The 16,793-nt window shown below is 41.1% G+C and overlaps 1 protein-coding gene across 1 annotated transcript; it reads left to right on the top strand.

Moving 5' to 3' along the window:
- The first annotated feature begins 207 nt into the window (after positions 1 to 207).
- On the top strand, positions 208 to 4,012 carry LOC122552032 (5-hydroxytryptamine receptor 5A-like). Its single transcript, XM_043694590.2, has 2 exons — positions 208 to 936; positions 2,681 to 4,012. The coding sequence occupies exons 1-2, from the start codon at positions 238 to 240 to the stop codon at positions 3,011 to 3,013; spliced, it is 1,032 nt and encodes a 343-aa protein (XP_043550525.1). The 5' UTR covers positions 208 to 237; the 3' UTR covers positions 3,014 to 4,012.
- Positions 4,013 to 16,793: the final 12,781 nt, after the last annotated feature.

Raw genomic sequence — 16,793 nt, 5'->3', positions numbered from 1 at the left:
AAGCTCGCTCCCCTCCTGCGTTTGGTTGATAAGACTCGCCAACTGAAACATCTACTGGCCGTCTTTAATCAGATTGGGAACAGCGAAAGAGTCGTCATTCACCGAGGTGGGGTTTGAACAAACTGGCTGCAGTTTGTGGGTAAACTGCGTGTGATTTGTTAATGATCTGATCTATTTGTCTGCGGAGCCGAACCTTCCCGCAATGTGAGTTTGTCCAGCCAGGCAAGGCTGTGAATCATGTGCGTCAACGGGTCCCTGCTCCTTAATGAAAGCACGGGAAACAGCAGGCTGGAGGGGGAAACTGTTACTGTCTTGAGCATCTTGTGTGTGACTCTGTTGAGCTTTCTGATCATCGCCACCTTCGTGTGGAACCTGCTGGTGCTGCTGACTATCCTGAGAGTGAAGACCTTTCACCGAGTGCCTCATAACTTGGTGGCCTCCATGGCGGTCTCTGATGTGATGGTGGCTACCTTGGTGATGCCTCTGAGTCTGGTCAATGAGCTGTTCGGGAGGCGCTGGAGGTTGGGCAGGGTCCTTTGTCACATCTGGATTTCCTTTGATGTGCTCTGCTGCACGGCGAGTATCTGGAACGTTACCGCCATCGCCCTGGACAGGTTCTGGTCTATTACCAGGCACCTGGAGTACACTTTAAAGACTCGAAAGCGGATCTCCAATATTATGATCGTCCTAACCTGGGCGCTTTCGGCTGTCATCTCGTTCTCGCCCCTTCTTGGATGGGGGGAAACTTACTCGGCTGACAAGGAAAACTGCCAAGTCAGTCAGGAGCCCTCCTATACCATCTTTTCAACCTGCGGCGCTTTCTATTTGCCGCTTTGTGTGGTTCTGTTCGTCTACTGGAAAATCTACAAGGCTGCCAAGTTTAGGATAGGGAGCCGCAAGAGGAATGCTGTTGTTCCATTGCCGGAAATACTGCAGGTAAAAGAGTTTAGTCTTGGCTACACACACACTGATGCCTTTCCCTATCACGTTTATCATGCACGGTCACCTAGCCAGCATTGAAGCCACCTCAAGATTATAGATACCAGAGCTGGCGCTACCCTGAATAAAATATTGGGTAGCGAGTTAATAATAGATATCTTTTGGCAAAATGTTTATTCTCTTGATACCCGTTTTAAAAATTCATTCATTCGATGAGGGCGTCACTGGCTAGGGCAACATTTATTAGCCATCCCTAATTGCCCAGAGGGCAGTTAAGAGTCAACCACATTGCAGTGGGTCTTGAGGCCAGATCAGGGCAGTTTCCTTCCCTAAAGGACATTAGTGAGCCAGGTGAGGTTTTCCCGGCCATCGGCAATGCATTCATGGTCACCATTAAACTCTTAACAGATATTTATTAAATTCAAGTTCCACTATCTGCCTCGGCAGGATTCACGCCTGGATTCCCAGAGCATTACATGGGAATCCATTTAAATAATTACATTAATTAAAACAACATTTGTGGGCACTTTCCCTCATTTACTACAATTGTAAAAAAAACCATACAGCTCCGTGTTATAATTGCCCTTTATCTATGTCGATAAAACGTATCGAAGTTTTTTTTTGCATTTACCCGCCTCTTTTTCTGCATTACTGAACAACAGCCGGGTTTACCGGAAAAGTGGTGGTTTCTGAAATTCCTCCAAACCGTGAGGAAACCTGAAAGACTTTCCCACTTAGTCTTAGCATTCAAAGTACTTACAATAACTGCATTTGAAAATCAGGCCATAAAGCAGGATCATAAACAAATGCAGATCATTCTCAATGTTTGTACAAAAAGATTTTGGTACCAGCCTTTTCGAAATCGCAAAAAAAGTATTATTAACCTGACAAACTTATTCACGTTCTATATTCTTGCACTTCTGATTCACGATCTTTTCCTGTGATATAAAGTAAAATGATTGGATTGCATTTTAAATATATCGCTGTACTAATGTCCCACAAAGATCGACAGTGCAGCAGTTCGCATTGTCAGGAGGCTGCTAGGGAGTTTGCAAGACGTTGTGGCTCTGGAGAGGACGCCAGAGAGTGTGCAACAGGGAGAATATGTTCACGCTACACCTTTTTTTCAGAAAGCAAACAGGATTCCAGAATCAGCGGCTGGACCGGATGACGAAAATGTAGGGAGAGCAGCCAACATTACGTGAAAAGTGGGGGAACATTTATGGTAACAGTGCAAAATTGCGGCAAATTCTCGCTGTTGACAAGTGGCATTTAATATTGCAATGGTGTAGTCAGAAGGTGTGCGTCTAGTTTGAATTCTGGACTAGTATCGAGCAGTGGTCGATTAAATCTTAAATTGCAACGCTTCTTGTAGCTGATGTTTTTGATTTAAAGTTCGTTGAGATATTAAGTACTTCGATCGTGAAGAAGTGCTCAACTATTTGTTCATGAACGTCAACCTTCCAAGTCACGTTCGTTTTTTTTTATTACTTTGACACTGTCATTACGACTGCATAGATACAAACAACAAACTGGATTTCTAATTTGTTTTTAATTTGTAAATGATTTCTAATTTGTAGTAGCGGGATACTTCATATGGATGATTTAAATGATCAGAGAGCGAATGTTAGCATATATTCTGAAATTCAGTGGGCTTTGAGCACTGAATGCCAAAGTTGCCTTTCTTGCCCTCTTGTCTTGAGCATAGTCTAATGTTTTTAGCCTTTGAACTTTATTGTAGGTAAAGGAAGCCAGTCACCAGCCCCAGATGGAGTGTGCGGTCCGACATACTGCCCTGACCTTCCAGGCAGATGGAGAAGCCTGGCGCCAACAGAAGGAAAAGAAGGCGGCGGTGATGGTAGGGATCTTGATCGGGGTCTTCGTCCTGTGTTGGATCCCATTCTTCATCACTGAGCTCATCAGTCCTTTGTGTTCTTGCAACATTCCCCCTGTTTGGAAGAGTATCTTTGTCTGGCTCGGTTATTCCAATTCTTTCTTCAATCCTCTCATCTATACAGCTTTCAACAAAAATTACAACAACGCCTTCAGATATTTATTTATCAAACAGCGATAAGTGTAAATGGAATAATCTGTCCTAAGCTGTCTCCTGAATGTACTAACAGTAAAATTCCCCTTTTACAACTGATAAAACCCGCATAATACGCCATTACATTAAATCATCACTATATAAATATCGAATCTGTTGATGTCTGGAGTGGAACATAAAAATAAAGTTTAAACTAGGTATTTTACTGTGTTGTTGCAATACTTGTGATTATTTCGAAAAACATCGATGGTTCGCCTTACCAGGCGAGCTCAGTCTGCATACACTGACATCACATGTGCCAGCTCTTTATTCACACATCTCAGATACAAGATGCTGTTAAGATATTGACGATAATTGAGTTTACGTTTTTGAACAAGTTATTTTAAATGACTAAACATTTCCAACTGTAAAGTTTCAGAACCGTCTCTTTGAGTGAACTGTGAATATCTTTGAATATCGATGTATGCAATTATTTGGGTTCATACTCGCGAATGGACATTTGGCTATTGGTCACATTTGGACAATTTTGTTGTTCTGAATCTGGTCTGAATCTGTGAGATGTCTCCTAAAATGACACCATCAAAAATTGCTATTGACTTTAAATTGAGAGTTAATTATACCAATTATTAGATAGCAAAATGAGCAAAGGACTGTTATTTATACTTTTTGTTTGCTCTACTGGCTGCTGGCTTGATGACTGCGGTATTCCAAAGGCTGCATCTTACATATAACCAAAAATAGTTCTCAGCCTGACTTTGCGACAGCGAGTCAAAACAATTAAAGGATTGACTGTCAGATCATTCAACAGAAAATACAATTACAGGGAGGATTTATTAAGACAGACCCACTTCTCCTAATATGCATGATTTCCAGATTTTGTAAGTTTGTTTCTAATGCCTATTTGCATATGGCAAGCAGACATTATGTTCATACAGCCTATTTGTGTCTCTGTGAAGTAATGTATAAATCACAGCAAACATTATTTTGAGAGTATTTCAGAAATATTTTATGTTGCAAAATGTGTCTTAATTATGGAATGAATATTGTAAATATTAAAATAAATAAAGTTTATATAAAAAGACTGTTGGACAATGTACTCTTCATTGAAAGACAAAGTTCTTAATCTATTTGCTTCCTGAGTTATTTATGTTAATTGATCAAAATTACTTCAGTAACTTCAATAACTTGTTAAATTTCAGACTCTAACATTGCAAGGAAATGCCCAACAACCTTTTGTTCCTCAGGCAGCTGAGGAAATTTGGCATGATGGCAAATACCCTTGCCAACCTTTATAGGTGTGCCATCAAGAGTATTCTGCCTGGATGTATCACTACCTGGTATGGCAACTGTACCATTCAAGATCGGAGACGGTTACAGAGAGTGGTGAACTAAGTCCCGACAATCACAAAGGCCAACATCCCATCTATAGAATCCATCTACTAGATCCGCTGTCAAGGAAAGGCTCCCAGCATTCTCAAAGATCCATCCAACCCTGGCAATGTTTTTCTACAACCTCTACCATCCTGGAAGAGGTACAGAAGCCTGAACACATGCACCTGCCGGTTTCAAAACAGTTTCTACCCTACTGTTGTTAGAATACTGAATGGATTCACAAACTCTTAACATTTGCCTGCACCTGAGTTTTGTTTTTGACGCTATTATTTACTTATCTATGTTACTTACCTCTGTCATCCGCCTGTATTGCTCACAAGACAAAGCTTTTCACTGTGCCTCGGTACACGTGACAATAAATTCAATTCAATTCCTGCACTGTAGTCATGATGCAATACCCCATTCTTGCTGGAAATGTCATGCCCTGATGATTGCTATATTCCACATATTACAGGAAATATAGATTTTAAATCAAACAATCTCTTTCTTTACAGTTCAATCAGTAGGATGAATTCTATTGTCATAGCTAACAGAGTATAAGGTGTTTACAACCATATTCATGGGTATGTATATGGGAATGTAAGCAGCAACAGTCACTAGGGCAAGAATATATATTTAGCATTTACAGTAGGAGCAATGTTTTTCCATTAACTGCTAATAAGTGGTTAGCTTTTCCATAAATGTTGACGTTAGCCACGAAACAATGGTGTCTCCTGCAGAATATGGGACCACCCCAGCACTGGACTGCAAATGCAGTTTTGAGAAAGTAATGCACTTTCAGAGGCAGCGTTGTTTGGGTAAAATGTTAAATCGAGGCTATCTTTCTCTAGAAGTGGACATAAATGATCCAATCCCAGTCTTAAAAGAAAACCACGGAAATTCACCTGGTGCCTCAGCCAACATTATATCAATGAAACGTATTATCTTGTCAGCATCTTGTTGCTATTAATGGCTACTTACTTTGTGCAAAATGACGTCATATTCAGCCGGACCTGACGGATGCGGGAAGGATCGGCTCCTTACTCTAGTTTACTTTCCCCAGTCTTTCTCCAAGTCGAGTTCACCTAAAGCCCCCGGAGTCCCCTCTGACTGCTGTTTATTCGAAGAAAGTTCGATGTTCTGACATGCTCGGATCTTTGGCTGTTTGTCTTATTAACATGTTACGGACGTTTTGAGATGGCTCGGTACATACAACACAATTTCTAATAAGTAGGATGGTGTACGTTTTCACATTTCGTGAATAAGCAATGTCACGTGTTGTTGGTTTACAGATTTTAATGGTAGATTAATATATGCCCTCCACCCTTTCGCAGCACAGTGCAGAAGGCCGGAGGGAATGGTAGCCATTCCCTCTACAACTTGGCTGCATGATTACATTCATCAGGTTTTCCGGAGAACAATCTCGACAATTTCTCTCGCCCTTTAGCAGTATTTATTTAGGCATTACACTTAACTTTCACCAGAATAAATTGGAACATTACTTTATGGTCTACATTTTTCACTTTTTGTAAGGAAATGATTAAAAACTGAAGAAAACTGCTTCTTCCTTTGAACGCATATACCGCGAAAAGATTCTCACTTTAATCGTTTCTGACTTTTAAATCATGGATCACGTGAATATCATTTCCTAATGTCTTGGTGAGTGTATTAAATGGGTTTCCCCGTATATCACATTGAAGATTACAAATGTGGCAGTCGATTATTTTTTAACCATGAGTGAAATGGCACAGGAGCACCATATTAAATAAGGCAGCAGAAAACAAAAATCGACAAATAAATTCATAGATATTAATGAGCAAAGGGAAATAAATAAGGAGCAAGTGAACAATCCGTCAATAAAAAAATATTTTGAAAGGACCTGAAAATCACACAAGAAACGATAGCTGGGACTAAATTTAAAACAAAAGCAATCAGTTCACGCGTTTTTATGAGCAGATAAGTGGGAGGTCTGCTGGAGTCGATATTAGAAGATTTGAGAGCCGGTGCATGGCGAAGCTTTGCACTCGCTGTGTAGCTCCACAAGCCATAAAAGTTGAGCTAAACCTAACACTTGAATAGCACTACGCAAACCTTTCAAGTTCAAACGTATCATTTAATAGTGACTAAGAGCCGCCAGTTAAAGCAATAACTAATAAACAAAATATATGTATTGGTAACTTAAAAATAAACGAATTGGCATTAGCGTACTTTTATTTTCCTGGGTGCAGTGTAAGGTGCTAATTAAAAATTAATTCTGAACCATGGAAAACTTTAGCCGCCCATTCTGAAATAACAGTTTAATACAATACTTAGACATTGCAATTCCAAGACGAAGGAATCATTTTACACAACTTTAGTGGAAATCGAGATATCACTTATACCCTTATGGATTCAAAGTCTGATATTGTCTCTGGTATTACCGAGGAAGAGTGTACCCTCAGAAAGATAATGTAGGAATGTAAGAAAACTTGGAAGGTAAACACCAGTCAGGATTTGGAGGTACCGGTGTTGGGCTGGGGTGTACAGAGTTAAAAATCATATAACACCAGGTTATAGTCCAACAGATTTAATTGGAAGCGCTAGCGTGGACAACCGCCTGCTGAAGGAGCGGCGCTCCGAAAGCTAGTGCTTCCAATTAAACCTGTTGGACTGTAACCTGGTGTTGTGTGATTTTTAACTTTGAATACCAGTCAGATCCTTATTCAGAATAAACTAACTTGGAGGAACCGCCTGTACGAAGGGACGGTTCTTCTGGAACATCGAGCTCATTATTAGCGCAAAAACCCACAGAACCCACGACCAGGAATCTCTTAGGTGGACAGTCATATTGTCAGGGAGTAATTGCCAACAATGCCAACAACTTATTCCTCTTAAAACGGGTCCTCGCCATTCTTCATCTGTTAGGCAAGCCCGTCGAGGTTACGAGGAGCATTATTCAAAATTGCACATCTTCCACGGAGACATGATTTTCAGCTTGTGAAAAAAATAGGAGAAAATAATTTCGCGTTTCCTTGGTTAAGCCCCGGCGAAGAATTAGCGTATGGACTATCATACAAGAAAATACAAAATCTCCTTTATTGTTCTGTTAAAAAAATTACTGCTGATCAAGGACATTGACATAGCTGTCCGTGCAGTGACCGATAATAGGGACATCAATTTAATATTGGTGTTGTGTTTAATGGTCAATGCAGCTGAACAGCATCTGGTTCCTATTATTCTTTACAGTTTTGCTCTTGTTAGTGAAACCCAGCATTTGTGGTCCAATTGTTAAATACTGAATAATTAAATTTACAATTTAATATAATTGTTGCAGCTGTGACAGACTCCAAAATATGTTCGAATCTCGATTTTCGAGCATTGCAGTTTATTGATATTGGTTTGCTGTTTGTAACACTCAATATTAGCATTGCAACACCCAAGCATGGACAGAAATGAAAGAGCTCACTGTAATTATCCTAATTCAAACCTCCGTAAAATTGCTCCTTTGATATCACACTCATTAAACCTCGCACAGGCAGAAAAAAAACAAACCCATTTAACTGACATTGTGCACCAAATTATATCATGAGGTATTGGTACAATGGCCCAACGCAAATATGTTTAAACCCTTGTGACTGATATATTATAAATAAATTAACATATGAATCAAAGAATTAGAATGGATACAAAATTACATTTTATTGCGTAGTCTACTGTTGTTGTGACCTAGAAACAGATGCATGCTTTGTTCAAACCATAATTATGCATAATGTATGAAAGTAAAAGCACCATAGTCTGTTCTGAAGAAGGATCCCTGGATTCGAAATGTTAACTCTGCTTTCTCTCCGCAGACGCTGTCAGAGCTGTTCGTTTCTCCAGCAATTTCTTTTTTGTTCACTGTGGATTTACCAGATGATAGAGCTGCTCTCTGATCAGAGAGACAGAGAGAAATGACTGGTGATGGTTTAATCTGAGCCAGGGGAGAGGCTGAGAAGGAGACATAGAAGATGCTTTGACCCCGCCAGCCTGCTCAGCCATTCAAACGTTTCCTGGCTGATCACCAAGTTCAGCGCTCTAATCCCAGGAAGGATGACCAAAGAGGCTGATGGGTTTGCCAAATAGTTCGATTTGGAGTGACAATTGCAGTAGTGGAACGTGGAGTCACCCACAGGTAGTAGAGGCTCACAATACTAACTTAAATGGACCATCTTTTTGCCAACACCAGCTGGTCAAACTGGGTGGAGCAGCATTCCAGACGCATCATCCGAGTAACAAACATCATTGGATGTTCGGCACAGGTTCCCTTTATTTACACTTAAATAACACGATGTCTAAAAAATAGGAGTACTATAACCAGCTCTTAGAGCGCTCCAAATCCTGTAAAGCTCATCATGTGTCACCCAAGAACTTAAGGTGAAAAGGGAAAAATTTGAAAGGGATATAATGGATAACTTTTTCATGTCGAGGGGACGTCTGTATGGAATGAGCTGCCAGAAGAAGTGGTGGAGGTGGCTACCATTAAAACATTTAAAAGGCATCTGAATGGGTATATGAATAGGAAGGGTTTAAAGGGATATGGGTCAAATGGGACTACGTTAATTTTAAAATATCTGGTCGGCATGGACCAGTTGGACCAAAGGATATTTTTCCGTGCTGTACATCTCTATGGCTCTAGCTCTAAATACCTCCCCTTCCCTTCCCCCACCTCCTGCCATTAACACTGGACAATGTTAGTATCAATCAAATCATAACTATGTCAAACCCAGCTATTTCTCATTTCAGGGTCGGGAATGGGGCCGCAATAAATCATTTTCAAATGCAAGGGTCACTTTTTAAACCGGACTTGACAACAACCCAAACTTTTGTTCTAACGCAACTTCAATTTATCAGGCCCGTTAAATTGCTAAAGGCACGCACATGATCCATTCGGGCAAAAATGAATTTATTATTTAAGAATGAGGTTGTAAGCGACCTGTAGGAAAATGGGGGGCAGGGCTTCGGGCAGCCACAATGCTTTGAGCATGGACTTGATCGAGTGAGCGGACATCCATGGATAGGAGCAAATTACTGCAGATCCTGGAATCTGAACTGAAAACAAAAGATGTTGGATATCACAGAGGGTCGGGCAACATCCACTGCGAGAAAGCAAGCACTAATGATATAGCCAGAAAAAGAATTGAGGATATAAAAAGTGATTTCGGGGAGTTAGGATGGAAGCTGCAAAGCAGGACGAACAGAGTAGTGTTCTCTGGTTTACTACCTGTGAGGCGAGGAACAGGGAGAGGGCGCAGTTTAACACGTGGCTACGCAGCTGGTGTAAGAGGGAGGGCTTCAGATATACAGATAATTGGGATGCCTTCTGGGGAAGGTGGGACCTGTACAAGAAGGACGGGTTGCATCTGAACTGGAAGGGGACCAATGTCCTGGGTGGAAGTTTTGCACGAGTAGTTCGAGAGGGTTTAAACTAGTATGGCGGGGGGTGGGAACCTGAGCTGTATACCGGGGGTGAGAGTTGATGCAGATGAGGCAAGAGCAAGAGGTAGACCAGCTAGTGGGAAGGATTTTCCTGGGAAGGAACCAAGGGATCAGTTAAAGTGTGTTTGCTTTAACGCAAGGAGTATCAGGAATAAAAGTGATGAACTTAGAGCATGGATCGGTACCTGGTGCTATGATGTTGTGGCCATAACAGAGACATGGGTTTGTCAGGGGCAGGAATGGTTGCTGGATGTTCCAGGGTTTAGAGCATTTAAAAAGAATAGGGAGGGGGCAGAAAAGAGGAGGGGGTGTAGCACTACTAATCAGAGAGGGCATTACAGCTACAGAAGCTCTCATTGTAGAGGAAGATCTGCCTACCGAGTCAGTATGGGTGGAAATTAGGAACAGCAAGGGAGCAGTCACCTCGTTAGGGGTTTACTACAGGCCCCCCAATAGCAGCAGGGAGATTGAAGAAAGCATAGGTCAGCAGATTTTGGAAAAGTGTGGACGTAGTAGGGTTGTTGTAATGGGTGACTTTAACTTTCCCAATATTGATTGGAACCTCCTTTGAGCAGAAGATTTGAATGGAGCTGTTTTTGTAAGGTGTGTTCAGGAGGGTTTCCTAACTCAGTACGTTGACAGGCCAACAAGGGGAGAGGCCATTCTAGACTTGGTACTCGGAAACGAGCCGGGGCAGGTATCAGATCTTGTGGTCGGAGAGCATTTTGGTGATAGTGACCACAACTGCCTCACATTCTACATAGCTATGGAGAAGGAGAGGATTAGGCAAAATAGGCAAAATATTTAATTGGGGAAGAGGAAACTATGATGCGATTAGACATGATTAGGAAGCATGGACTGGGAGCAATTGTTCCATGGTAAAGGCACTATAGACATGTGGAGACTGTTTAAGGAACAGTTGTTGCGAGTGATGAAGGCAAGAAGGGGTAAGATAAAGGAACCTTGGATGCTGAGAGTGGTGGAGCTTCTTGTCAAAAGGAAGAAGGTAGCTTACATAAGGTGGAGGGAGTTAGGGTCAAGCTCAGCTCTAGAGGATTACAGGCAGGCGAGGAAGGAGCTCAAAAATGGTCTGAGGCGAGCCAGGAGGGGGCACGAGAAATGCTTGGCAGAACGGATTAGGGAGAACACAAAGGCATTTTACACTTATGTGAGGAATAAGAGAATGGTCAAAGAAAGAGTAGGGCCGATCAGGGATAGGGAACTTGTGTGTAGAGTGTGAGGAGATAGGGGAAGCCCTAAATGAGTTTTTTGCTTCTGTCTTTATGAAAGAAACGAACTTTGTAGTGAATGAAACCTTTGAAGAGCAGGTGTGCATGCTGGAATGGATAAAGATAAAGGAAGCTGATGTGCTGAAAGTTTTGTCAAACATTAAGATTGACAAGTCACCAGGCCTGGACCAGATTTGTCCTCAGCTGCTTTGGGAAACGAGAAATGCAATTGCTTTGCCACTTGTGAAGATCTTTGCATCCTCGCTCTCCACTGGAGTTGTACCTGAGGACTGGAGAGAGGCAAATGTAATTCCTCTCTTCAAGAAAGGAAATAAGGAAATCCCCGGCATTAACATACCAGTAAGTCTCACGTCTGTCACCTGCAAGGTATTAGAAAGGATTCTGAGGGAAAGGATTTACGACCATCTGGAAGAGCATGGCTTGATTAAATGCAGTCAACATGGCTTTGTGAGGGGCAGGTCATGCCTCACAAACCTTATTGAGTTCTTTGAGGATTTGACTAGAACAGTTGATGAGGGTCGAGCTGTGGATGTGATGTATATGGACTTCAGCAAGGCATTTGATAAGGTTCCCCATGGTAGGCTCATTCAGTAGGTCAGGAGGAATGGGATACAGGGGAACTTAGCTGGGACCAAAAACATTAACTCTGCTTTCTCTCCACAGCCCTGCTGAGCTTCTCCAGCAATTTTAGTCTCTGTTGGTAAATGTAGAGATAGGTACATGTGTTGACAATTAAATACACAAGGAACATTAACAATTATTGAATGATGCGGTGTTGTCAGGAAAGATCATTGCCAGTTCTTTCTACCTGCGAATCAGATTTGTAACACCATGTGAGAGTCAGAGTTGACTTTCTTTTCTCAAAAAATGCATCAATTTGATATGCAAATTCAAACACTAAGGCAGGAATAAAAGGGAAACCAAAGGACAGAGGATCAAGTAAGTAGCTGCAGCCTCCCATCACACAGCCTTGATGGGGCTAGCAATAACTTCACTGCCTGCTCCAGGTCATTGGCAATGAAATGCCTCTTCCATTACTCGCCTGCATTCTGCTCCTCCACAGATGAAACAGACCTATCCACAATCTTGCTGACCTACAAGTTCCTGACCTGGCACCACACATTTTATTTTAGTCCTTTTCTAAAATTAATTCACGGGATGAGGGTGTCACTGGCTAGGCCACCGTTTATTGCCCAACCTTAATTGCCAAAGGGCAGTTAAAGATCAACCAAATTGCTGTGGGTCTGGAGTCACATGTAGGCCAGATCAGGTCAGGACAGCAGTTTCATTTCCTAAGAGACATTAGTGAACTAGATGGGTTTTCCCAACAACCAACAAAGAATTTATGGTCATCATTAGACTGTTAGTTCCAGATTCAAGCCCAGGTCCCCAGAACGTTATCTAGGTCTCCGGATTAAAGGTCCTGTGTTTATATCATCAGGCTACCTCCCACTTTGCCAACTGTTAACGACATCCTAGTGATTAACACTGACCAGAAACTGAATTGGAATAGTTATTAAATACTGTAGCTATAAGACCAGGAAAAAAAGTGAAATATTATGTGTGAGTAACTCACCTCTTGTCTTCACAATGCCTGCCCACCATTTAGAAGGCACAAGTCAGGAATGTGGTAGGAAGTTCCCTACTTGCTTGGATGAGTGTAGCTCTAATAAAACTCAAGAAATTCCATGCTACCTGGGATGAAGCAGCCGACCTGATGGCAACACATCATCATATTATACATGCACTCCCTTTGTCACTACTGGGCGGGACTGTGCACACATTCAATGTTCAGTAATTCATCAAACCATCTTTGACAGATTTTCCAAACCCATGACCTCCCCCATCTAGAACAACAGGGCAGCAAACGCATTGGAGCATGACCACCTCAAATCCACACAACATGCTGACTTGGAACTACAGGTAATACTGTAGTTGCATTCCAGTGAAACCTCACTTAGTAGAAAACTGAAATAATGGTCCTTATGGGAAAAGTTGGGTTGGGGCAGACCAGCAAAAAAATCACTCACTCAAAAATCACCCAAATATCTAACGCAAAGTATAGCGCAGCATGAATGAAGGTTGAAATCATATTTATTAATGAAATAAACATTAACACAGTACAGTTAAAAAATGTAAGAAAACTGCTCTCTGGAAAGGACCTCTCGCAGAAAGATGCTCCCTGTTGGCAGCTGATATCGGCACACGTGCAGAATGGCATGAAGACTGGTGAGGACATTGGCACACGCACAGAACAAGGTGCAGAAAGAAGCTGGTCCCCCGCTGGAATCACGTTATTGCCAACAGAGGTAAGCATTCTCCAAAATACTGTTCCCTTATTCTTCAGCGACATTATAGTCAAATTGTACTGCCCAAACACGTTTTATCCTAGAACTACTTGTACAGCAATACCCCTTCACTGTCACTGTGTTTAAATCTGCAACTCCTTTCCCATGGCTATGAAAAGGATCTGAAAGAGTAAAGATTTTAATGAAGACAAAGTGGACTTGAGAGATTTTGAAAATTAGTAGCTCTGAACTATTGCAACGGCTGCATCTTTTAATTTTTCAGTAATTTTGATTATGGACTACAATGGGAAATTACATTTTAAAACCAAGGATTGGGGAAGGAATTGCACTTTTAAAACATGCTACTTGAACTAATCATGTTAATACTGTTGCTTTACAAGCAGTGGGCAGGTCAGATAAGAAAGCAGGGCTCCAGAGAGTATCTGCACAGAGGGAGATTTGGCCAGCAACAAGTAGCTGATTGGTTTGCAACAGTTGTGCTCTGAAGACAACTTATCAATTGGCTCATGGGCAGTGAAATGTGCAAAATTTACTGGGACAATTTTCCAAACTGGATTAAGGAGGGTCTGTCTGTATTCTGGATAGCATGTAACTCAAACCCGAAGACAACTATCTGACAGCACTCTGAATTAGATACAATGTAACCTTTTGGTCCAGCAGCTAGTGGTAGCTGGTTGCCTGGACAAAAACAAATTAGGCCAATCAGTTTAAATTATATCCCCACAAATTTACCAAACTCCAATCCAGTTTGAATTTAGTATATTGACAATATTAAAAGCCAATGACATAATCCGATGTTTTGGGGGGCTCATCGTCAGGATTTGAATGGTTAAGGGGGCTTTTATTCATGATTTGAACATTTGGGTCTTTGTTTTGTGATTTGAACTGGTTTACACAGATTTGAATAGCGTTGGGGGTATAGAAAATTCCAGCAGATTTTAACATTTTTGTGTCCTAGATCTTTAAACAAAATGTAGGTGAGACAATTCGCTTAATTTCGGTGACTTGTGGTTGATTAAATTAAAAGTGAGAGAAATGGCTCTTAAAATTGCTAAAGAGGTTCTGGGATTTGAAGATGTTTCTCAAATTTGCCAAGAAAGTTTAGAAGGAAAGAAAAAGGCCATACTTTTAGAATGAGCAAATAAGTTAGATTTGGGATTAACCAAGGACAAAAATAAAGCTGAAATTGTAAGGGAGTTACTCAAACACTTTGGTGTATCAGAGAAACAGACAAGTGCAGTAGAGGTAGAAAAAGCTAAATTACAGTTGAGGAAAATGCAGTTAGAAGATAAACAATTGGAGAAAGAAAGAGAGAGGGAGAGGAAAAAAGAGAGAAGGAGCTTAGCTGAGCAAAAAGAGAGAGAATTTGAACTTGAGAAATTGCAACTTCGTCTGTAAAGTCAAGTTAACAGGATGGAGATTAAAACAGAAGGTAGTGATATATATAAATATGTCAAAAACTTGCCACATTTTGATGAGAAAGATGTCAAAACTTCCTTTATCTCATTTTAAAAATTGTCTAGGCAGATGGAATGGTCAGAGGATGTGTAGTGTTGTGGAGAAAATATAGAGAATCACCAGGAGACGCAGAGAGTTCCTCAAGAAGTAGGCCTTTATTTGCAAACAAAAATCCGTGACACTGAAAAAGCAGATTCTCGAATGTCCACGAACCTCAGGGTCTGTGGATTTTTATTTTTTTTTATCATGTTTTGTTAGCTTATCAGCATGTCCAACTATATTAACCAAAGTACCTCACTCCAGCTACACAATAAACCAGGGATGTTAGTTCCCATAATCTCTTTAGTTGTACATTCTACTTAATGTTATTCTAATGTCACGGTTAGATATTTATTGCTAACTCTGCTACAGTGATCTTCAATTCCAGATTAACCTGTTATGAGAGATATTTAGCTATTCCATCTATTATAATAGTCTCCTGTCTCAAGCTGACTCTACTAACTATTAATTAAATATTTTAAAGTCATGTCCCAAATATTTATTGACCCAATCCTGTCATCATAACACTTAACAGAGAAACTTGCTTTATTACTTATGTTATCTCATCTCGCCATAGTGACCTTTCAGCCTTAACCTTACTCTGCTAAATGGTGTAAGAGCATTCCACTATTCTTATCCCATCCTGCCTTCCACAGATCACAGATTGCCAGTGGTCTTCATGCTTTAACCCTTCCCATGCTTTCATGTTCATTATTTTCCATAGTAGGTAATGCTCATTCAGATTAAACTGGTAGGCAGAGCTCATGAGGTATTTGTTGCACTATCAGACGAGGGGGTCAAGAGATTATGAAGAGGTTAATCAAGTTATTTTAAGTGCTTATGAATTGGTACCAGAAGCATATGGACAGTGGTTCAGAAACACAAAGAAGGAACCAGGTCAGACTTCTGTTGAGTTTGAAAGAATTAAACACAATAATTTTGATAGATGGGTGCACCCTTTAAAAATACATAGGACCTTTGAGGCTCTAAGAGAGATTATTCTACTGGAGGAGTTTATAAACTCACTTCCAGGGATGGTAATAATTCATGTGGAGGAACAGAAAGTTCAGGAAGTGAGAAAGGCAGCAGAATTAGCAGAGGAGTACATGTGGTATATAAGACAAGCTTCTGACCAGAATTTCTTCCTATGAGGGATAGACGTTGGGAGAAGGGGAGATCCTATACTACGAAACCAAGAGTAGAGAGCACTGGGAAGATCTTACCTCAGATTAAAGAAGCCCAAGAGGGTGGACAGGAGGTGAAAGGCCTCAGGTGTTTTCACTGTAATGGAGTGGGACACAGAAAATTACAGTGCCAGTTATTTCAGAAGGTCACTGGGAAAAGTTGTTTTCTCTGCCAGAAGGTGGGACACGTAAAGACAAAGTGCTGGTCATTAAAGAAAGGCACTGTGGGGAAAGATGTTGCAAAAGAAGTGAAGCCAGTGGCATTAGTGAAGGTAGTAAAGAGAACCCCAAGAAGAGCCAAGGAGCTGCAGGAGAGTGCACTGCCTAGGCAGGGGCTGGGTATGGAGATAGTGCCTGATCGCTACAAAGAATTCACCTCCGTGGGTAAAGTTTCCTAGAAAGAAGAGGGGGAGAAGGACACAAAGTTATTATTTTTAGAAATACAGGATCTAAACAGTCGCTGATGGTAAGGGATGAGCAAATATGCACTCTTTCCGATCTGTTACCCAAGAGTGTGGTAGTTTGTGGGACAGATGGACAGAAATTTAGCATTCCCCTATGTAAGATCAAGTTGGAGTGCCAACTCAAGACTGGGGAAATAACAGTGAGAGAGATTGGTAGAGAGATTCCAGTTCCAGGAATTCAGTTTGTTTTTGGGAATGATTTGGCAGGATCCAAGGTGGGATGACACCCCTTGTTGTGGAGGAGCACAAGAAAAACCAAGAATCTGAGGAGTTAAAAC

This window comes from Chiloscyllium plagiosum, unplaced genomic scaffold (genome assembly GCF_037043375.1).
Source record: "Chiloscyllium plagiosum isolate Xiang-an unplaced genomic scaffold, Cpla_swu_hap1 HiC_scaffold_7, whole genome shotgun sequence".
Classification (NCBI taxonomy): domain Eukaryota; kingdom Metazoa; phylum Chordata; class Chondrichthyes; order Orectolobiformes; family Hemiscylliidae; genus Chiloscyllium; species Chiloscyllium plagiosum.
This window is presented reverse-complemented; position numbering and strand designations above follow the sequence as displayed.